At 57.4% G+C, this 20929-nt stretch overlaps 2 protein-coding genes and 1 long non-coding RNA gene across 4 annotated transcripts; 1 reads left to right on the forward strand and 2 right to left on the reverse strand.

Annotated features, from left to right (window-relative positions):
* The first annotated feature begins 362 nt into the window (after nucleotides 1–362).
* TMEM208 (transmembrane protein 208) lies at nucleotides 363–5711 on the forward strand. 2 transcript variants are annotated; one of them, XM_075160863.1, is made up of 6 exons: nucleotides 363–445; nucleotides 518–613; nucleotides 705–764; nucleotides 945–1081; nucleotides 4152–4236; nucleotides 5283–5711. In XM_075160863.1, the coding sequence occupies exons 1-6, from the start codon at nucleotides 440–442 to the stop codon at nucleotides 5418–5420; spliced, it is 522 nt and encodes a 173-aa protein (XP_075016964.1). In that variant the 5' UTR covers nucleotides 363–439; the 3' UTR covers nucleotides 5421–5711. The 2 variants fall into 2 exon arrangements, with proteins under 2 accessions (XP_075016964.1, XP_075016965.1); XM_075160864.1 differs by lacking the exon at nucleotides 705–764.
* A 685-nt stretch (nucleotides 5712–6396) lies between these two features.
* MATCAP1 (microtubule associated tyrosine carboxypeptidase 1) lies at nucleotides 6397–20320 on the reverse strand. The gene is made up of 6 exons (XM_075160862.1): nucleotides 19859–20320; nucleotides 16209–16352; nucleotides 9226–9358; nucleotides 8520–8825; nucleotides 7734–7831; nucleotides 6397–7253 (listed from the first exon to the last, which is right to left on the reverse strand). Exons 1-6 carry the CDS (start codon nucleotides 20264–20266, stop codon nucleotides 7089–7091), a joined length of 1254 nt encoding a protein of 417 aa, XP_075016963.1. The 5' UTR covers nucleotides 20267–20320; the 3' UTR covers nucleotides 6397–7088.
* On the reverse strand, nucleotides 10250–16096 carry LOC142087094 (uncharacterized). The gene is made up of 4 exons (XR_012675330.1): nucleotides 14277–16096; nucleotides 14093–14176; nucleotides 10642–11478; nucleotides 10250–10334 (listed from the first exon to the last, which is right to left on the reverse strand). It is a non-coding gene; the product is annotated as an uncharacterized LOC142087094 (long non-coding RNA).
* Nucleotides 20321–20929: the final 609 nt, after the last annotated feature.

The following is a 20929-nucleotide window of genomic DNA, read 5'->3' on the forward strand; positions in this document are numbered from 1 at the left end:
ACCTCCCAGGAGCCAGCGGAGGTGCTGAGGGAGGCGAGAGCAGCGCGCTGACTCGGTGTCAGCTCAGGCTCTCGATGGCTGCGCAGGACCCCGAGGCTGCTGGGGTGCAGTAGGGCACCTTCTCCCGAGAGCCAAGGGGAGGCGAGGGGGGGGGAGGGGGCTGAGACGGGAGGGGCAGGCACCGGCACCCCGAACCCCGGGGCTGCGCAGTGGGGCCAGGGGAAAGGCCTCGGGGTCCCCTGGGAACGGCAGCACCCCCTCGGGGACAGGGGAGGCCTGCGGGGACCGCGAGGACCCCGGGACGGGGAACCCCGGGCCCGGGTCCTCCCCTCCCGGCCTGAGGTAGGCCCGGGCCGGCAGGTACCGGGCGCGGCGCCGCCACTTCCGGTGGGGTCATTTCCGGCGGGGCCCGGAAGCCGATCGCGGAGCCGGCGCGGCCATGGCGGTGAGTGGCGGGGCCGGGGGCGCGGGGGCCCGGGGCGGGCCAGGCCGCTGACCGCCTCTCTTGGCTCCGCAGCCCAAGGGGAAGGCGGGCACCAAGGGCAAGAAGCAGATCTTCGAGGAGAACCGGGAGACGCTGCGCTTCTACCTCCGCATCATCCTGGGGGCCTCCGTGAGTGCGGCCGGGGGGGGCCCCGGGGCGGTGGGGAGGGCCGGGCCCCGGGCCGGGCCGGGCAGACAGCCGTGCCGCGCTCTCTCCGCAGGCCGTCTACGCCGTGGTGAACCTGGTGATCTTCTACCCCGCCGCCTCCGCCTGGACGTGGGTGAGCGCCCGCCCGCTGCGGGCAAGGCACCGTCTCTCGCCCCGGCGAGGGGAGCCTGGGCCCGGCCCGGCTGAGAGCCGGGTCCTTTCCCGGTTGCCGTGACAGGCGAGGCCGGCAGGCCCCTGCCGCTCTGCCCGGGGGTCGTGGCTTTCGCGGCTGACGGCTGTTTCCTCGTTGCAGCTAGCGTTCGTCTTCAGCTCGGTGGTCTACGGTACCAGCTACCGCTCCATGAACTCCATGGCAAAGCCGTCTTTCACAGACGATGGCAGCCTTGCCGACGGGGGAATTGACCTGAATATGGAGCAGGGGATGGCAGAGTGAGTGTCCACACCCGCACGAGTCCAGGTGAGCAGGACCTGCTGCCTGAGCGTGCACGCAGAGCCAGGGGAGCCCCTGAAGGCGCAGGCCAGCCCTCAGCTCCCACCTCAGCTTGCCCACCGGCGCAGGCATGAGGGGAGCTGGAAGCCTGTAGCCATTTTTTCCAAGAATGTACCTAAACTGTCCTCGTTTTCGGAATGCTTGGCCCGGCGTGCACTAGTCACGAGCCGCCACGGGGGTATGTCACTGTCCTTAGGGCTGCGGCGCACGGGTAGGAGATCCTAAACGGTTCAGCTGGAGCAGCTTACAACCGTCCTTCAGTGGAGAGACAGCGCTGACGCTGTGCACGCTTCTGCAGCACACAGATACGTGTTTTCTTTTTAAACCAGCACTGCAGGTAGTGCTTGACAGAGCGGAAGGGCACGCACTGCCGGTTACCCCATCTCAGCTGCAAACTGGCTGTGTCTTGAACTGTTCTACATGCTAAAAAACCTGCCTGCTGTCTCAGCCAGCTCCTCTCACCTCCTCAGCCTTTTCTGCCCTCAGCTTTGCCTGTCCAGTGTTCTTGGCGGTGCTGTGACTCTTTTCTTCCGTCAAGGAACACAGAACAGTAATTCCTGCAAAGCGCTGTTAAATAAAATGAGACAACAGTACTGAAACAGCAGGAATATCTTCTAGATTTACATGTTTTCCAACAGCGAGCCTCAGACTAGGTACAGAAAACTGCCAGGCAGTCGTGGGCACATCAGGCTTTGCTCCCTGCCCTCCGTCTGTTGGCCCAGCTTTTGCTGGGGATCTTCAGCGCGTGCTGAGCGAGGTGCCCGGGTACTTGGCCCCTTCCCTCCCATGTCCTTGGCCTACAATTTAAGCTTTACCTGCGCCTTTCACTTGCCGCCAGGCTTTTGAAGAAACACGCAGGGGCCTTGTTTCCGGCAGAGCCCTCTGCGTCCCGTCAAGCATTCTCGTGCTGGAAGAGCTGTGAATTGATTTATATTTTTTTATTTTTCTTAACAGAATTTTTATTTCTGCAGCTAGCAGGTGCCCGGGGATGTTATCAGCGGGCAGACCGACTTGTGCGGCACAGAACCTGCTGTCTCTGCGCAGGATGAGCGCTCCTCTTGCGTGTTTGTTAGTGGAGGAGCACGCATTTCCTATGCGCTGCCAGGGTGGCTGAGATGTCCGGTGTAAGAGACTCAGCCGAGGGACGAGGTGGCCAGGAGGAGAGGGAATCATTTCTAATGTGATTTGTGCGCTGGGTGCTTTACACCCTCTTCATCCTGTAGCGATTTCTTTTTCCTGCTGGTCAGCCGAGCGTTTTTCTCCCGTTTTACACTGCTTTGGCTCTCTGGAGTAGAAGTGTAAAATATTTTGGATACCTTTTTTGTGAAATGCAACGTGGGACAGCCGAGTAAGGAAAATTCAGAAGTTTGATGTCATCTGGGGTATCCTGCTAAGTTGTGGGAGATGTTTAAGGCACCGACGCAGAGTGGGTGCCCCGGTAACAGCCCCACGCACGTGTGTGATGGCGCTGTCAGGGGAGATGACTGACAGGAGTTAGCACGGGGATCCCGTTACCTGCTGTGAAAAGGTGTCAGCGCAGCTGTAGCACCGCTGCAGCCCTGGTTGCAGACATCGCATTTCCCTTGGTACTGGGGCTCTGAGGTTTTCCTGCCTGAGCAATACAGCCTTGGCGTGAGTTTTATGGCACATTAAAATGAATTGATGCTTGTCCGAGGCACAGGCTGTGCAAAACGGAGCTGTAAAAACAAAACCTGCGCTCTAAACTACCACTGTGGGATCGGGGAACCACGCTAGGCTAGCGGTTACTTTCAGAAAGCAGCGGATGTTTTTCCTGCCTCTCAGCCGAGTGTGTCAGAGCTGATTAACGAGCGCTCTTTTGAAGCTGCTTCTGGAACGCTGCGGATTTGCCGGCGTTTCCTCGTGCTGTCTGTACTTGAGTCAGATGCCGTGTGTTGCTTTGGGCCTGAGGAAGGCCGATCTCGCTGGTGCCCGGGAGAGCTGGTTTGGTGGGAGCTCTGCCGTCGTCCCTCTGTGGCCTCGGGTGATGCACGAGATTTCTGAACCTCGGTGTCTCCTCATCGAGCTGTTGATGGATTCTGCAGTGTCTTGAGTTGTCGATGGCGTCCCAGCCTAAACCAGTTGTTTCTGGTCACTTTGTTTTGCGCTGTGCTGCCCAGAATGAGACAAGCTATTTCATTACCATTACCTCTGCCTTTGTTTTCTTGACTGCATTCTTGGATGTGACTCGAGTGTTTCTTCCTCCAGCAGATGATGGTTTAATGGGAGCGAAGGGGTTTGCGTTTTTCTAACCCATCGTGGCACTCCCCTGTGGCTTGTGGTGAAAAACCACTGCCTGTTTACCCCTCCTGGGTGTCAGGTCCCCCCGAGGGTGGTGGTTGAGGTGCGGGCAGCTTGTCCCCATCCGTAGCTGCTCTCAGCTCTGCCTTAGGCCGGCGCGGAAGACTCCGGAGTCGGATAAGCAGGAGGGGAGGGGGAGCCGTCTGTTGCTGTAGCTTGGCTTGTGGGTGATGGCGTGCTTGTCCTTGCGGCACCCCAGCCCTTTGGTGACCCCGAGTGTGTCTGTCAGCCTGCGAAATGGCACAGGGGAGATTCATGCTTCCCCTAGCGCAGCCAGCTGCGAGTACACGAGCGGCTACACTTTATGCCATGATATGCGTCACATCGGTGGGTGCTGGCTGCTGTTGCAGGCTGCGGGGGTGGTGGTTTTGCTGCTGATTTCCACCCCCCGGCATTCCTCAGCTTTCTCAGTATCTCTTTTCAGAGGGAGCCTAGCTCTTTAACTCATCAGATTGATTTTTTTTTTTTTCTTTTTGTTTACTGCTCTGATTGATTTTTTGTTTGTTTGCTTACTGCTCTGATTCTTCTAGATTACCTTGCGTGGCAAACCATAGCTGCAGGGACAGTCCTTCGGTCGGGCCAGGCAGGGTCGCTCCTCAGCGCGGCGCAGACGGGCTGTGTTGGCAGAGGAGCTGGCGTGTTCGGCAGGGGCTGGAACGGAAGGTTAATGTTTTGCTTTTCTTCCCTCAGGCACCTCAAGGATGTGATCCTGCTGACAGCCATGGTCCAAGTGCTGAGCTGCTTCTCGCTCTACGTCTGGTACTTCTGGCTCTTGGTAAGCCCCTGCGGTTTTCCTTGTGGCTCTACCTTGTCCCTGTCTTTCCCTGTCTTCAGGACTGAGGACATTATTTATCCATTTCATTTCAGTGTCCTGTTTCAGGCCAAAACTATTTTCTGATACATTTTTTAATCTCCCTGTCAAATCTTGTTAAAAAGGAGACCATACAAGAGAACAAAGTCCTGATCCCTTTGAGTCAACCATGCAAAAACTAGGCTGGCCTTGGCCTTTCTCTCTGGCCCTGGGAAAGGGCAACAAGAACCATGAGGCAGATCAAAGCCATCTTTGTGCATAGAGCCTTTCTGTGACTGTGGCAGACTGTGCTGCTGCTTGTTTGGTTTTCTCAGTCGTTCACCAGCACGGACTGAGGCTGGGAGCTGCTGGACACTGTGCCGCTTGGTAGATCAAATGCTGTGGGCTTTGATTTCCCCTTACACACCAGACTCTTTCTACTCCTGAGACATTTGTCATGTGCCTCCAGCTAAAACTGCTTTTGCAGAAGGACAAAAAATCTCCAGTAGATTAAAAAAATCCCACGGTTGCTTTGAGTGTATCCCACAAAGATATGTAAAGCAATCTTGGGAGCATAGAAAGTTATCTTGTTTCAGTCCTTACTCACAAGTTCATTTTAGCTGGGTCTGGCAGAGGGCAGCCTAGACTCTGACTATCCCCTGGAGAGCATCCAGATCACGTTTGTTTTCATTTAGAGAAATGTGGGTGTTTTTGCTGAAGGAGGGAGAGGCAGAATGTCTGGGCAGTTGGATCTTTCTGGGTAATTCAGACCTGATGCTGGGATTTCCATATATGAAGCCTAAGAGCTGTATACGTATGCGAGTTCCTAAACCGTACGAAATCGGGCCATTTATTTTGGACGCCTGCCACTGCCTTTGATTTCCGTGCATCCTGTGATGCCCCTGATCCAGCCTGTAAAGATATTCCAGCTCCTTCGGCCTCCTCGGCAGGACCAGCCCTGCTGCCCGTAACACCACCCCTGCCAAAGCTGTCCCCAAAGCGACCGAGTTTGTGCCACACGTGTTTTGCAGGCTCCGGGACGCGCTCTCTACCTCCTGTGGGTGAACATCCTGGGGCCCTGGTTTACAGCTGACTCTTCGCCCGCCGGTCAGGAACCAAATGAGAAGAAGCAACGCCGACAAGAACGCCGCCAGATGAAGCGCTTCTAGCCCTAGAAATTAACGCCGTCTCTCGTCTCCATGCTGTTATTTCATCAGGGATGTGGCCGAAATCATCGCAGTAGCTATGTTGCCCTCTGTCATTGCTGCCATTCCGCTAGAAGGGCCGCAAGAGACTTCCCTTGGTTGGTTCTTAGCGCCAGTCGAGGCCTTGCTCCTTGGGATGACAAGGGGGGTGATGCTGGGATGCGTGTAAATACCTTTTTAAAGCAGCGCTGTATCGCGTTTGAGGTTGGGGATTGCAACGTTGGAGGAAATAGTACATTAAAGAGCAGAGCCTAATTGCCTGTGCTGGCAGTGTGTTCATACAGGGGCGCCCGCAGAGGGGAGCTGTTACAAACGCCAGCGTCTTCTTGGAGACCTGGGCCAGAGGGAAGCAAAATCCCCCAAGATGAGCAGTCTCGTCCCTTCCCAAGCTTGCTGTGTGCTGCCCTGCCTGCCGGAGCATCCGCACCCTGCAGAGGGGCTGCAGCTGCCCTGCGAGATCGGGAGTGTGGGGGAGCTGGGCGTGCTGGGAACGGGGCTTGCAGCCAAACTTGGAGCTTTTTGGTTTGAGCCTGGGCTCTCTGGAACCGCAAATTGGCCTGAGCTACCTTTGCCGGAGCTCAGTGGGATGAAAGGCTACAGCTAAAAGAAGCCAAAACTAAATCTGTGGGTTTTTTTTTTCCCTTCTTTGTTTTAAATCAAGTCTTCCAGGGCTGGCACCGCCGGGGGGGCTATGACTGCTGCAGAGACCATGCGTTAGAGACCAGGAACGGCTCCGAGCAGCTTCTGCTTTTGCCTACTTTGATTTATTAATGTTGTCCCTGCCCAGTATGTTGTTTTACACGCTCCGGTGACCCCTTCCTGCTCCTGACGCACCAGCTCGGAGCCCCGCAGCTTTCCCTGTGCAAGCGAGACGCACGGTCAGTGTTCACAGCGGTGCCAGCCTGGCTTTTGATGCTATCCACAACCTTTTCCCCACACGTTGTTTCCATTACATCATTTTTATTACACGCTTTTTCCTTACATCAAGCCCGATCCCCACCTTGAGTCCTCCTGTGCCTCAGAGCCAGGCAGAGTGGCTGTAGTTGGGGCGCAGAGCGATGGTTAATTGTGGGCAAATATCTACGAGGCCGGGGCGGGGAGAGCAGAGGTTGGTATTTGGGGGATTAAAGTCCTTCCTTCTGCTGGTGGGGGGCAGGAGGGAAGGGGTAGGGAGCGGGAATCGCATACACGGGGCAATCAGTGGTTGCGGGCCACTGCCAGGGCACAGCCCAGAGCCCCCAGCCCCGTCTGCTGGCCCCGCGTAGGTGTCCCCGCTCTGCTGGGAGCACCCCGGTACCCTAAGGGATCCCCCCCATCGCAACTACCCCAGCACAGCCTCCTGCACCTCTGGGGGACCAGCGCATCTCCCCAGCTCTGCCCTCGCTCCCTCTGAACCCTCCGGCTCCCCAAAGCCACACGGAGCCGTCCCCAAAACGCACAGGGGACGGTGTGGGGTGGGGGGGCACACATCAACACTAACCACACCGGCCCTCTCGGCCGCGCTACCCTACTCAGCCGTACATGCACAGCGGCCGCCCGGGCGCTGCCCTCTCCTCCAGGCTCCATCCCCAGTAAATACCCAATAAATGGCACCAGTTACACCCTCGGGGTGCCAGTTTGGGGGGGTGCCCCTCAATCAGGCAGCAGCTGCTCCAGCTCCTCCTCGTTCAGGCCGTTGGTGGTGACGATGTGGTCCAGCTGCTTCATGTACCGCTCCAGGTCCTGCATGAAATGGGGGATGCGGGCCTTCTCCAGGACCCCAAATTTCTTCAGCCGATTCACATCTTCATAGGAGACCTGATGGGAAGCAGGGAGACAGGGTCAGCAGCTCCCCCCCCATCCAAGGAGGGGGGCTGGTCCCCCCTGCAGCCCACCTGAGTCACCCACCCCCTGCCCAAACACCCCTCCTGCGTGCGGGGAGGCAGCGGCAGAGCCGCTCGGGGAGGCATTTGCAGGGATTTGTGGTTTTGGCCATTTTCTGTCGCTGCAGGGACAGGTGACAGCAGGAGCGGTGTGGCCGAGGGAGATGGCCAGAGGCTGGCAGAGGGACCCCCACGGGGTCCAAGGACCCCCAAGGACGGATTATCCCGTCCTTCCTTGCATCCTCCCAGCACAGCCTTCCCCTGCCCCACCGAAACCCACACGTGCAGGGAAAGGCAAAGAGCTGAAGGGCTTCCAGCAAGGGCTTGTTTTCAGGAAAACATGGGACCGTGGGAGCCCACGTGAGCTTTGGGATGGGATGGGGCTCTGGGATCAGCCCCCCACCCCCGCCGTTACCTTTCCAAGCGCAGCCAGCAGCGGGAAGTCGATGGTCTGCCGATGGCGCAGGATGCGGAGAATCCCGTCCAGGTAGACCTGGTCCTTACTGAAACAGCCTGGAAGAGCGGGAGAGGCCCGGGAGCGGGAGCCTGGCTCCCCACTGCCCTCCGCTCGCCCAAATGTCTGCCGACCACAATAACCAGAGCGATGGCGCTGGACCAGGGTGACACGAGTGTGCCAGGGCTCAGGCGTGGCTGGTGCTGTGGCCAAAGGATGAGCGCTGGGGAGCAGCGCTGGGGACCGTGGAGGCAGCTGGGTGCAGGGAGAGCCCCAAACCTCTCACCGGGATGCTTTCACCCTTCCTCCCAATGGATTTTTTTAATGTTAAACCCCCACAAGAATCTAAGTGCATCCCCAGAAATGCTCATTTTTTGCCTCTCCTTTGGCTGCTGCCTCCCCGCGAGCTTGTGCAAGTCGCTCCCCTCAGTCGCAACCACCTTACGGGGCTCCCCAGGGTGCCCCATCCCTCCCCACCTCACCCTGAGCAGCCGAAGAGCTGAGGTGCCGGCACTGCACGTAAAAAATCACTGCCATGAGGTGTAAACCCACAGCAGAGCGGTGCCGGGGATGGGGAGGGACGCAGCGCGGGGCAGAGCCGCCACCATTTCAAAGGCTGCCGCGGCAATGGGGGTCAGTGATGCTCAACCCACCCAGCAGCACAACGTACCCGCCTCTGGTATTTCTTTTAAAAAAAAAATAAAATCCCTTCCAAAACCCGAAGGCTTCTCCCTCCCCGCGCGGTACCTGGCTGCGAGGTGTCGGTCTGGCCCCGCTTCGCTCGCACGCAGTACTCCCACCGGACGCCGGCGTCCTGGACGTACTGCTCCAGGTCCTGGAAGAGGGCGGAGAAGGAGAGGCGGCTGGCCCGCTCGATGGTGTAGTAGAGCAGGGCTGCCCGCCACAGGAAGGGCTGCTTGCGGAAGAGGACGCTGTGCAGGCTGGCCAAGCCTTCCTCCGTGGGGTTGGCGGGCTTCAGGCTGTACTGCTTGCGGCCCTCGGAGCTGTGCCAGGGCTGGCGGGTGTTGTTCACCCCCCGGATGTAGTGGGTGCCTGGGGAGGGGGGACGGGAGCGAGTGCCGTCGGCCGCAGCCTCCAAAAAACTCGACCCCCCCCACCCCCTGAGTCGCTGGGGTTGGGGCTGAGACCCAGCACCCATGGGTGCCAGCTCCAGTCTTGGCTGGAGATGCTGCCACGGGACATCAGCTTGCTCCGGTGCCCAGGGTGCGGGGGGCAGGCACACGAGTGCACGGGTGGGTACCCCGACACCCCCTGCCCCGCACGCAGAGAGGGACCCAAGTGGCCTCAACCCTTTCCAAAACCTGCCCAGGACCACCCCTCCAGGAGGACCCGGTGGGTATCACCTTGCCCCGCGGTCCTCGCAGCCCCCAGGCCGTTACCCCGGCGACAACCAGAGGATGCTCACAGCATCCCCCCGCGCTGCCCCCCTGACCTATCTCGTGGCGCAGCATCCCCTCCAGCCAGTGCTGCCGGGCTCCGGCCAGGTTGATGGCCAGCGTCGGCCGGCTGTCCTCCACCATCATCACCGCCTGGGACAGGAGGTCGTCGGTGAGCTGCACCACCACCTGCAGAAGAAGAAGGAGGCAACTGGCGTCAGCACTGCGGTGGGAGGAGATGCTCAGCGGGGTCTTGGCTCTAAGCAGAGGCCGAAATGGTGGTGGACGGTCAGAAAAAGCCACCGACGCCGCGGGCGGCACCGCCCGGCTCTGCTGCACCATCACCGACTCCCTGAAGAAACCACAGATAGCAGGAGCAGGCGGGGAGGGCACTGCGGTGCTGAGGGGGTGCCGAGAGGAAACGGATGATCCCACGGGGGGATGAAATAACTTCTTTAACCTTTTTACAGCCAGCAAAGGCGAGCAGGCACCATGGGGGGAGCAGGCAGCTCCTGGGCAGCCTGGCTCCAGCGTCTCCCTGGCTTCAGCATCTCCCCCCTCTCCCCCAGGGGCTCCCCACAATTTTACGGCCACGCATGATGGGCATCCTCCTGAGACCTGCCCGGTCCCACCCCTGCACCCCCACTAGCATGGGACGGCGCAGGACGTTTGGTCATCAGATCGACCCCACTCTAAACAACCAACAGTGCCCGCTTCGTTATGGGTCCAACCTCCAGACTCGCCCCCAATAAACGAGGGTTCCCACGAGGGAACCAAGGCTCTGGCTCCATTTTCAGGGGCTCTCCTGCGGATTCTCCCTTTCGAGGCTCCAAGACACGAGCAGCGAGGACGGATCCACGCCAGCCCACCCTCGCAGCAGGAGCCGCGCGTGCCGGCCACGATTCACAGCAGGGACGGGCAACGCATGCGCGGGACTGGAGAACATCTCTAGGCAGAAGAAAACATCTATTTTGGGAAACCTTGGCTATTGCAAGGCCTGGAGCCAAGACAGCGGCTCCACGTTAACATGAGTTAACGTACCGGCCAAGCAGCATTTTCTGACCATCCAACTTCAGACCTGCAGCATCGCCGGAGGAGACACGCGGCTCTGCCGCATCCCCGGGAGCTCTCGCATCTGAGGTTCGGCAGCGGCAACGCTCGGGACCTTTGGGCACACACCAATTTCATCTCAAAAATCCTTCCGTCACATTCGTATTAACTCTAAAAACCATCTATTATTTCACAACTGACACTTTTCAGGATGAAAATGTGCACACACACACCCACACCCACACAACGTGGCAATTCTTCTCTCTTATTTAAAAAAAGGAGAGGAGACTGAACGGGTTTGCTTCAACCCAGATTTATTATTGCACAAAGCTACTCATGAAAGCCGAAAGTGCAACGTTACAGAGCAGAGTCTACCACTGGGCAAAGGAACAGCATAAAATACTTAGAGTGCAATTGCTTACCTGGATGAAAATATACCAGCGTGAAAGAAAATCCCTCCAACTCTGAGAAAAGACTTGCCCGTTCACTTCTGACTTGTGTGTATCTCCTCGAGCTTTATTTCTGCTCCAGTAAGGAAGTCAAAATAAATAAGGGTTGCGGTTTCGCTGCCCTCTGCCACGCCCAGCCACGGACCTTGGTGACCTGAGACAAACCGAGGCAGGGAACTGATCCGGACTAAAACTGGTTTTATGCCCTAGGTTAGTTTCCAGCAAGATCATCACCCCCGGCCACGTGAGCTCCCACGGGGGGCTCTTGGCAGGGAGAAGATTTTTGGCAGCGGCGCCAGCTTCTGCTGACAGCCCCGCCTGGAGCTACGACGGGCAGGGAAGGTTACGGCTTCACTGCAAGCAGAAAGAAGGAGGTACAAATGAGCCAGGTTTTGGTATGATTTTAACCAATTCCCATCTCTGAGGTCAGCTCCGCGTGATGGGAACACAGCCCGGACATCCGACATGGCAATCCCAAATGCGACCAGCGGAGGCTGAAATCCTGGGATGCGGGAGGGGAAGGGGAGAGCCAGGGGACAGTGTTTAAACCAAAAGGAAGATGAGGAATACAGTTCATGGTCGCAGCACTTTTCCTGCTCCCTCGAAGGTGCTGCAGCACAGAACCCATGCCTGGACCCTGTGACGGCCCCTGGTCCCCAGGTCTTTGCTGCCCGACTCTTACTGGGAGTACTGGACACGATGCACTGTGCCAGCCGGAGCTCCGCTTCTGGGATACAGGATGCTCGGCTGGCTGGGAGTGCTCCACAATGCCAGGTCCACGTCTTACTGTCTTGTCACGCTTCAATGCCCCTATATGAAAAAAAAAAACCCAAGGAGGTTGGAATTTAGGAAACTAGATGCAGAAAAACTAACTTCTGCCCTAGGATAAATCGCTCTCATTCTTGAACCTGCTTTCCCCCAACCTATTAAAAAAATACCCTCCCAGAGCTCCTCCTCTCTGCTTTTCTCCTTTTTCCAGTTGCTCCTCCTTGGCCACGTTGCGCTGGATTCCTCCAGGCGCCAAGCCCAGGAGACAGGGGTTCAGCAGCTCCCGGTCCCCCGAACCAGCGGGACCTGCTGCAGGGGGGTCCCAGCCGGGGGGTTTTGGGAGGCTGGTGCTCGCTTGGCATCCCCCAAATTGTTGAAGTTTCCCTCCTGCAATTTCAAAAGCCATCTCTGAAAACAACACTCAGAGCACCCGCGCAAGGGAGATATTGTATAAACCCAGGAGTTTAACTGTACGGAGTGTTAGGTGGGTAAACGCTCCACGCAGCTCGTCTGCTGTTCTGGCGACCTCCAGCTCTCCCTCCCCATCCGCACTGGCACCTCAATTCCCACCCCTGAAGAAAACTCTTCTATTATAACCCAAATATCTGCCTACCACCTGCCCGTTGCTTTTTCCTCTGCTGGACTGGGAACGCCGTGTCCCGCATCCTACGCTGCATCTTCCCTGCTGGTACCCAGGGAAGCACCCGAGCATCCCACCAGGGCTGAGCAGGGATACACCCCGCTTTAATAAGCACTAAGCAACATTTGCAATGGAGCGCTCTGGCTTTAAAAGAGTTGATTTTTATATTATTTTGGGGGGGGCTTTATGCTACAGGACAAGTCAATGGTGATCAGGCCGGGCATTCCCCTCCCGAGAGCATCAACGATCCGCTCGATGCGAGCTCCAGACGAGTCCAGCCACATCGTGGAAAGGCAAGTGCTGTCCCGCAACCTTCGCCATCGTGCCTGAACAGGAGGCAGAGGGAACAATCCAAACCCAAATTTTTTCCTTTTTCTTTTCCTATCTGATCTCACCATGTGCAGGGTGAGCAAAGAGAAACGCAAACAGGAAATTTCCTGTTTTTTCCTGGAAAATCAGAGGCGACCGAGGATGCCCAGGATGCGATGCTCAGCACCCTCGAGGATGCGATGCTCAGCACTGAAACCAGGTTTTGCGGAGCCCTTTTTAGGCAAGGCAGCAAGAGCTGGAAGGCAGAATGAAGCATTCCCTGGGATACGGCGTCTGGAGAGAGACCCCAGGGCACAGAAAAATTCGGTTTGCAACAAGCTGGGGCACTGCTGGAGGCTGAGCACAGAGCGAAGGGGGCAGCTGAAGTCACCGGTCTGTGCTTCCAGGAATGAAGGAAAACTCCAAGCAAGAAGAGCCCAGAGCCTTTAGAGGAAGAATTCCAGTCAGAGGGAGCACTGCTGAGGTTTTTTTTTTTCCTCTCTAATGGTGAAGGAAAGGTAAAGAAGGCAACACAGAAACAGCAACGCTCAATTATACGGAGTGGAAACTATCTTTCCCTGTACCAGAGCTCGATGGCGTCAAGTGAAGCGATTAGGAAGCAGATTCAGGATGAAAAAGCATCAGCAAACGGTGCAAGCCACCGCACGAGGTTTGCGACGGTTCACAATCAGGTCGGCAAATTATCAGGAGGGGTTTTGCAGGCAGAAACACCCCCCGACTCGGGAAGACACCGGGCTGCCATGGCCTGGGGAGGAATCCCCCATCCCTGTCCTAAGGACGCAGAGACCCCAGGACAGAGCTGGGCAGGGGAATGAGGGATGGAAATGGGGTTGGGAAATGGGATTGGACACCGCTCGGAGCAGCTGAGAGCACCCGCAGCCGCGGGTGCAGCTGCAGTCCCCCCGCGAAAGCCGACGATATGGATGCGTGCAGGGGCCACCACGGTGAGAAGATGACGGGCAAAACCCCACGATGTCGTTCTTCCGATGTCAGTCTGATGGCTTTTAGAGGCATTGGCTCGGGTTATTTTATTTTTTTCCCCTTATTTGATAATGTGGTGATATGGCGTTGTTTTGCCGTATTAAACAGAGGTGCCAGTACCACCCCATGCAGAGGTAGCCGTCCGGGAGCGACGGGAAGGGACCCTCAGCATCATCAGAGACCGCAGCTTCGCATGCTCCCGTTACGCTGCCCGCAGCCCTTCTCCGGCTGCAGCAGCCCATCCGCCCGCTGAGCAGCACCACTTGCCTTATTTCGGGACCCTCCAGCTTTGCAGACGCCGTGACAACAGGGGCTGCGACTTCAGCCAAAGTCCTACTCCTGGAGCAGCACCGCGTGGAGAGAGGTTTGTGACCTCCCTCGTTCTGAGCTGGATCCCCAGCGCATCCTCCCGGTCCATGAAACTCCCGCTCAGCTCTTGTGGATGCGATGATGGAGAAAGAGCTCGTCCCCAGGAACCGAGGGGAGACTGCGGACGGCACCGGGGCACGGGCTCCTGCTCTCCCCAGCTCCGCGGCGCTGCCGGCAGCCTGCCCGTCTGCTCAGGACCCCGCACGCCGAGAAAGCGCCGGCGCTGAGCAGCTCCAGGGTGGAGAGGCACCACCGATGGGGTCCCAGGAGATGCTAGCTAGCGCGATTTAGGCTAACGACATTTTACAACCCGAGGGATTGCCGTGCAGCACTTACCAACGGGGCCAGTCTCTGCTGCAAGCTGGGAGCTCGCCGAAATCCGTACGGAAGCCTCTGAGCTCCGGCAACATCACCTCGGTCCTGAGCCAGAAGAAAAGCAGAAGAGCTTCAGGATCTGCAGCTCGGACCCCGACAAAGAAGCTTTTGAAGACACAAAGTTAATTATAGCGCAAATACTTACCCACGAGCACGCTGCCTGCAGTGCCGGAAAGCGGGATCCTGCCTTCGCCGATGGGCGCCGGGGACAAAGGGCAGCACCAGCCTGGCCACGCTGCCTGCAGGCAGCTGACGCACCCGCGCGGCAGCCGCTCGGCTAACGCAACCCCCGCGCTAGAGTTTCTTCTTTTTTTTTTTTTTTTTTTAAGAAAGCCATCACGATTAATACATAACAGGGAAGCAAACGGCACGGCAGAACAGACAGGGCACAGCAGGTGAGAGTCAGGAATTACAGATACAGGCGCGGGGAGGGAGATACACGTCTGAAACCGCCCCAAATGTTATTTTATCAGCCACGCAGAAGTTTCAGCAAGTTTTTGTCCTGTACGGGGAGCAAGCTTTGCCAACATCGCTGGATTGAGAGCAGATGAAACCCCTCCCTCTTCCCTGCCCCAGAGAAATTCAGCAAAATTTCTAATGGGTAGCAATGAACAAACCAATGCTTTAAAGGTTTTAAAAGCACTTATCAAAAGTTTCGGATAAAAGAGCCACGTATCTCGCACGCTGATGAGCAAACGTAATTACTGAACCCTGCGTTCCCTTGAGCAAAGGGGAAATTACACAGGGCTGGAAGAAAGCCAGTTGTACACCAATATGCAAGAAAAAAAGACGGCTTTCTGCCCAGCCAGAGCTCAATTCGGGTTTAGATTAACGGAGAAGAGCAAACTAGCTGAATTTAATCAATTAATTAAAATTTATTAATTTAATCAATTAATTTAATCAATTAATAAAATCAAGACCACAACTAGCCAGTCCTAAGCGTAGGTCTGTAAGTAAAACTGGCCAGCTGCTAGGCTGGGTATTGGGACTGGTTCTGGGTACTAAAAGGCAGCTGAATTATAGGAAGAGATTTGCAGAGATCCTTTCCGACCTAAGCCAAGGCTTAGGAGGGCCAAGGTGCCAAATCCACACCCCAGGGACACCCCAGGAGGGATCACCCAAATTGTGGGGGCTGGAGGAGGAACGTCCCCTGGCCAGGCGGGACCTCGGGGAACCGCTCGCTCCTGCTTTTGTGGGCATGAAATGCGCTGGGTGCCGCCGAGCAAGTTGATGCTTCAGGGAAATGCTCGCGAATAACCCTGTTTGGAGACGGAGGTGAAAAATCAGAGCCAGGGAAACCAGCCTGGCCAAGAGGCAGCGGTGAGGAAGCCCCGCTCCTGCCCCGCAGCCAGCAGCCGAAGGCAGCCCCGTCAGCCAAAAAACCAAAACCAGGTCCAGCAATCCTTCTCACCGCTTGAACCCAGGACGGTGGAAGCGTTTTGCTCGCACCTTGCTGGCAGGAAAGGGGGAAAAAAAAGCCCCTTAGCCGAAGCTGTGGGACATCCCACGCTGGACGCTGCTGGGGGCACAGAGAAACCAGGTGAAGAGCTGCTGAACTTCCCCCCGTCTCCATCCCGCACGTACCGTCCTATCTTAACCACGTATTTCCCAGCCTTAAAACCCGAGCTCGGGGATTCAAAGCGCCGTAACCCGGCACATCCCGCAGGAGAGCAGGAAATCTCTCCCCCCGGCTTGGCTTTTGGACGCGTGAGCGAAGGCAGCTGTCGGAGATGTCTGCCATACCACCGCTATCAGCAGTAATTGATGCCTCATGCACGCAGCAAAACGCTCCCCGCACGGCCACGCAGACAAGCAGCAGCTCCTCTCTCTCTCTCTCAAGCATAAAAGGGAGATATACACAGAAAAAATCACGGGAAATTGGTGGGGAACCAGCACCCGCGTCCTAGCGCCGGGGTACAGCAAATGCAGCCAAGCCAGAGGCGACAGGACACCACCGCTCAGAGCAAAGAAGTTTCTTCTTTGTACCCAAAACATTTCCTAATCCGAGTCCTTTTTATCAGAAAACAAACATTTTGCAGCCGTATTTTACAAGCGATAAAGCAGGGATGCGGATTACCTCTCCCACGCAGCCTTCCTTTTGCATGTACTTTCGGATCACGGACCAGATCTGGCACTTGCTCAGCAGCCTCCCGCCCGTGGCGACTTCAAAGCTCTCGTAGGTCCCGTACTTCTCCAGGACGGCACGGATGATCCTGATGGCCTGTCGCATGCAGAAACGAAACATCAGTGCAAACACCCTCCCCGCTTATAAACACATCTTGAAACCCCACGTGCAATAAAACCCGGCGGAGATAATCCCTGATAAACGCCTGGGAAGTGAGACATGGTTTTGTAATATCTAAAAAGCCGAGGAGACTGAGCCAGCTGGAGGTGGCCACCAGGACAGACGGACACTTAATGCAATCAGCACGACCCACAGTATATTCGTTCTGCCTTTTATCACCCTTCTAAGCATCTGTGTGGGATCTGGGCAAAGCAGAAGCGAAACGGCATCGTCGCAGCACGTTGCCTTTGGAGGTTAAAGCTCTGATTATTTTCATCTTTTCTGCTTTCGGTTCTCCTTTCAAACTCCAGTGCTTGCACAAAGTTTATCAGCTTGTTTTTTATTCCGAGAGTTTCTTAGTGCAGCGCTGGATTGCAAGCCCGCAGGAAAGCTGGGCATCGCCAGCATTGCCCTTCGCAGCGACGCTGCTTCCCCCTCTTCGGCCAGGGTCTCAGCACAAGCACAAGCAGCCTGCTGCGCACCAACTGCCTTCTAACAAAAGCAGCACGTGCTATTTTATTAGCATTGACATTTATGGAGCATCTATAAAATACGAGCATTTATTAGCACGTTTCCTTCCCCAAAAGTGAGTTTTCATTGTAGACATTCTCAAGCAATGACTTTCTCCAGCCTAGTAATACCCAAAGCAGATGACGACGACTTTGAACCAATTCTGGAGTTTCTCCAGCAGTTTTATTGCACCTGTAAGCCTGGCTGAGCTGCTGCCGAGCTTCCCAGCCCAGGACCACGCGCGGCTCCTGAACGCTGCGTGTTTTCCCTCCTCCCGCTGAGCAAACCCCCTTTGCTCTCGTCCGGGCTCCGGGCAGCGGCTGGAGCCCTGCAGCGGAGGTCCCATCCCCTCCTTCGTCCCTAACGTCACCCAGGATCAGGAGATGGGTGCTCACCACCAGTACCAGCGCTCAAACCACCCAAGGCCCCCTAAGAGGGGCTGCGCGGTCTGCGTCCGGTGAGCAGCCTCCTCTGCCCCAGCAGAAGGCCCTGATTTTCCTTCCCTGGACAGTCTTCTCCGCACAGCTGGTTTTTATTCTCGAGGCACTGACTGTGTCCTTCCAGGAGAAGTTGTGCAGGTTTTTTTGTGTTGTTGGTTTTTGGGTTTTTTTTGGTGGTTTTGTTTTGGTTTTTTTTATTGTTGGGGTTTTTTGGTTTGTTTGCTGAACGATCAGGATTGGTTTTGCAGTGCCGCAAGGAACCTCCTGCTGACTGCAGCAGAACAAGGACCATTTCTTCCTCCCACCTCTGCTCAGCCACTTGCTCTCTCCTCCCAGGGGACCTAAAGCACGGAGCCAAGAGAAACCCAGCACAGCTGGTGCCCAGCAGTAAGAACGACCAAAGGGCACGCTCCCCGCCCACCTCCAGCGCACGTCCTGGTGAGCAAAATTCCTAAGATACCAAGTTTAATTTTCCAAGAGGCTGCTGAGCATCCCTGGGCAGCCTAAAATCATGCACCCACCATAGGCAGCGGGACAACAAATCCTCCAGCCCCAGCCCCGTGCTGGTGCTGCTGGTGTTCCCACAAACCAGGGACGGGATGCCCGGGGTGATGAGCCTCCACGGGGCTAGAAGAATCCTTCTGGTTTGTTTAAATTTTCTATTAAAAAAAACCAAAAATAAGCCCCCAAGCAGAGCAGCTGGTGGAGCAGCGGCTGGAAGCAGGGAGCTGGTGTTGGTTTGTCTGCTCTTGTCCAAGGATGCTGGCTTAGCCAAATGTCTCGTTTATTTACACTCCACGATTAATGCAGGTTTTTAAAATAAAAGCAGTTTATAGCTGGCAAGGAAAAAAAGCCTCCCAGAATAAAAGAGACTGGAAGGAGGTTACTGCAGGGTACGAGCAAAGGAACAGTGACATGAATACTGTCCCATCGCACTGCCACCGGAGAAGTGGGAGAAACATCGGTAGAAACACTCAACACTTAATATTTCTTGCAAAGGGTTTTAGGATCCAGGATGAGACCATTCACACTGGTTACGAACACTTAATTTCGTTCAAAGTAATGCGCAGAGAAAAAGAATCTCAATGATTCATCTTTTACCGTATTGTAAACCAACTGTACCAAAAGAGAAAGCAAGGGGGGAAATAGCTCTGAACAGCTCATTTTACCGCGTTACTCGGAGAATGAAATGCACTTAAATGCAGCAAGAAAACACTGAAAAGCCAGCAAGGTCTTTACAGGAGTCAGACTGTCTCCCCTGCAACAGCATCGCTGGCACCAGTTTATCTGGGGCAGAGGCATGGCAGGCACTGGAAATGACTAACTGCTTAGAAAGCTGTTTACAGAAAGAGCCCGAGTCGCCTGGATAATAATTCAGGCAGAGATAAACAAAGTAATGCAAGAGTAAGTAAACATTGAAAAAACAATAAATAAATCGGTGAAGAAGTTGTTATCTGAGACACCAGATGCAAGCTCCCAACTAGGAGGTGCAAAGAAACGCCTCAGGCGTGCAAGTCTCCATTTATTGTAAGAGTTTTTTAATCTGCTTCCTCGGAGGCAGCTAAAAGGGCTCCGTGGGGCAGAAAGGATGCTCTGGCCAGCCCGAGGAGCGAGCTGGTTTTGGGGCACGGCCGGGCTCCCGGCTCCAAGCAGAGAGCGAAGGGCCGGAGCCTGCAGCTCCGCTCCCGCCTCGCTCTGCCTGCATCCAGGGAAGGGCTCGTCTGCGGGCAGAGCGTCAAGAAAGCACGCTCCTCCTGCCCGTTCCCTCCCGTTCGAGTGGCCGGGCGCTGTTTGCTCACCGCCATCCACACATCGCTGTTATCCGTGGCAGAGAGCAATATACTGAAATACTGGGAATATTTCAGTAGCGTATAAGCAACGGAAGCAGTTAAGCAAAATACTAGAGACTCCTTAAGCGGAGCCTACACCAACTGTTATCATTACTGACCACATCTGCTGCTGCGCTACGGACAACCTTTAGGCCTTCCAGAAAACAAGCCAGACTTAACCACCAGCTCATTCAGGCTAAGGACTCCAGTTCCTCGTCTGCTATTTCTACAGCAACAAGTGCAACAAAACACCAGCAGCAACGTGTCCCTGAAGGAGCACCAGCTCCCAGCCACCGCCGGGCATCCAGTCTGGGGCTGGCGGCATCACCCAGCCCCGCTGTGACGGTCACCCGGGTCAGGCAGGGAGCGCTGCGGGTGGGCTGGGTAGGGGAAGAGGAGTTGAAGAGGTAAGGGGGCTGCAGGCAGGACACCACAGATGTCGGGCAGAGCAAGGGCAGGCCGTGCGGTTCCCGGGGAGCAGCTCCTGGCTGGCCCCGCCGGGGAGCGGTCCCACCATCCCGGTGGCATCGCCCTGCACGAGGACACCCACACCTTCGCACCCCTCACCGGGCGGGAGGAAGGCGGGGAGCGGGGTGAGCCGGGGTCCTCGGGGTCCTCCTCCCGCCCCGGCCGAGCATCCCCTGCGCCGCCGGCCCCGCCTCACCTGAGCGACGAAGCGATCGGAGGCGGCCCCGTACTTATCCAGCACGGCGGCGGGCACCGGCTCGGCGTACTCGAACTGCGGGTCGTAGGCGAAGCTGGCGCGGAAGAACCGCTCCCGTTCCGCCTCCACGTTGCGGGGCCGCAGCGCCACGAGCAGGCAGGGGCTCCGCCGCCCGCCGCCCTCCTCCCCCGCCCGCCCCCGCGCGATGTGGGGCAGGGAGGCGGCGGCCCGCATCCCCCCGCGCCCCCCCGCGCTTTCGCTCCGCCGCGTCCCGGCGCCGGTTTCCGACAGGCGCCGGGTTCCCCGCGGGCAACGGGGCGCGGGCGGCGGGGGCGGGGGGGACGGGCAGGGGCAGAGCGGCGGCCCATGGCGGCCCAGCCCCGCCGCCGCCCCCGGGTCCAGCACCATGGCCTCCAGCGCGGCGGCGGCACGCGGGCTGCGCCGGGCCGGCCCCCGCGCTGCCGCCCCGAGCACGCGCCGCGCCCCGCCAATCGGCACCGCGCCCGGCGCGCCGGAGCCAATGGGAGCGGAGCGCTGAGGGAGGGCCCCGCCCCTCCGCGCCGCGCCCCGCCCCGCGCGGAGCCTGCCCTGCCCGCGGTGCGGAGCGGGGTCAGAGCCGGCCGGGCCGCGCCGGGGGCTGCGCTGCGGGGCGGGGGCTCGGGGCGCTCCGGTCACGTCGCCAGCCCCGGCTGCATCCCCGTCCCCGGCTGCATCCCCGTCCCCGGTTGCATCCCTGTCCCCAGTTGCATCCCCAGTTCCGGTTGCATCCCTGTCCCTGGTTGCATCCCCAGCCCGGGCTGCATCACCAGTCCCAGTTGCATCGCCACCCCAGTTGCATCCCCAGCCCCGTTTGCATCACCAGCCCTGGTTGCGTCGCCAGCCCTCTTTGCATTGCTGCCCTAGATGCATCGCCAGTCCCAGTTGCATTGCAAAGCCCAGTTGCATTGCCATCCCAGCTGCTTTGCCAGCCCTAGTTGCATCGCCGAGGCAGTTGCATCGCCAAGCCAGCTGCATTGCCAGCCCCGGTCGCATTACCAACCCCAGTTGTGTCACCAGCCCCAGTCGCACCCC

This window comes from Calonectris borealis, chromosome 12, assembly GCF_964195595.1.
Source record: "Calonectris borealis chromosome 12, bCalBor7.hap1.2, whole genome shotgun sequence".
NCBI lineage: Eukaryota > Metazoa > Chordata > Aves > Procellariiformes > Procellariidae > Calonectris > Calonectris borealis.

Coding starts and splice junctions, on each gene's coding strand:
- MATCAP1 (XM_075160862.1), bottom strand. CDS start 20,266: ATGGTGCTGGACCCGGGGGCGGCGGCGGGGCTGGGCCGCCATGGGCCG. Junction 9,359..16,208: donor AGGAAGGCTGCGTGGGAGAG/GTAATCCGCATC, acceptor CTTCTTCTGCAG/GTGGTGGTGCAGCTCACCGA. Junction 8,826..9,225: donor GATGCTGCGCCACGAGATAG/GTCAGGGGGGCA, acceptor CCCCCTCCCCAG/GCACCCACTACATCCGGGGG.
- TMEM208 (XM_075160863.1), top strand. Junction 765..944: donor CCGCCTCCGCCTGGACGTGG/GTGAGCGCCCGC, acceptor TCCTCGTTGCAG/CTAGCGTTCGTCTTCAGCTC. Junction 4,237..5,282: donor TCTGGTACTTCTGGCTCTTG/GTAAGCCCCTGC, acceptor CGTGTTTTGCAG/GCTCCGGGACGCGCTCTCTA.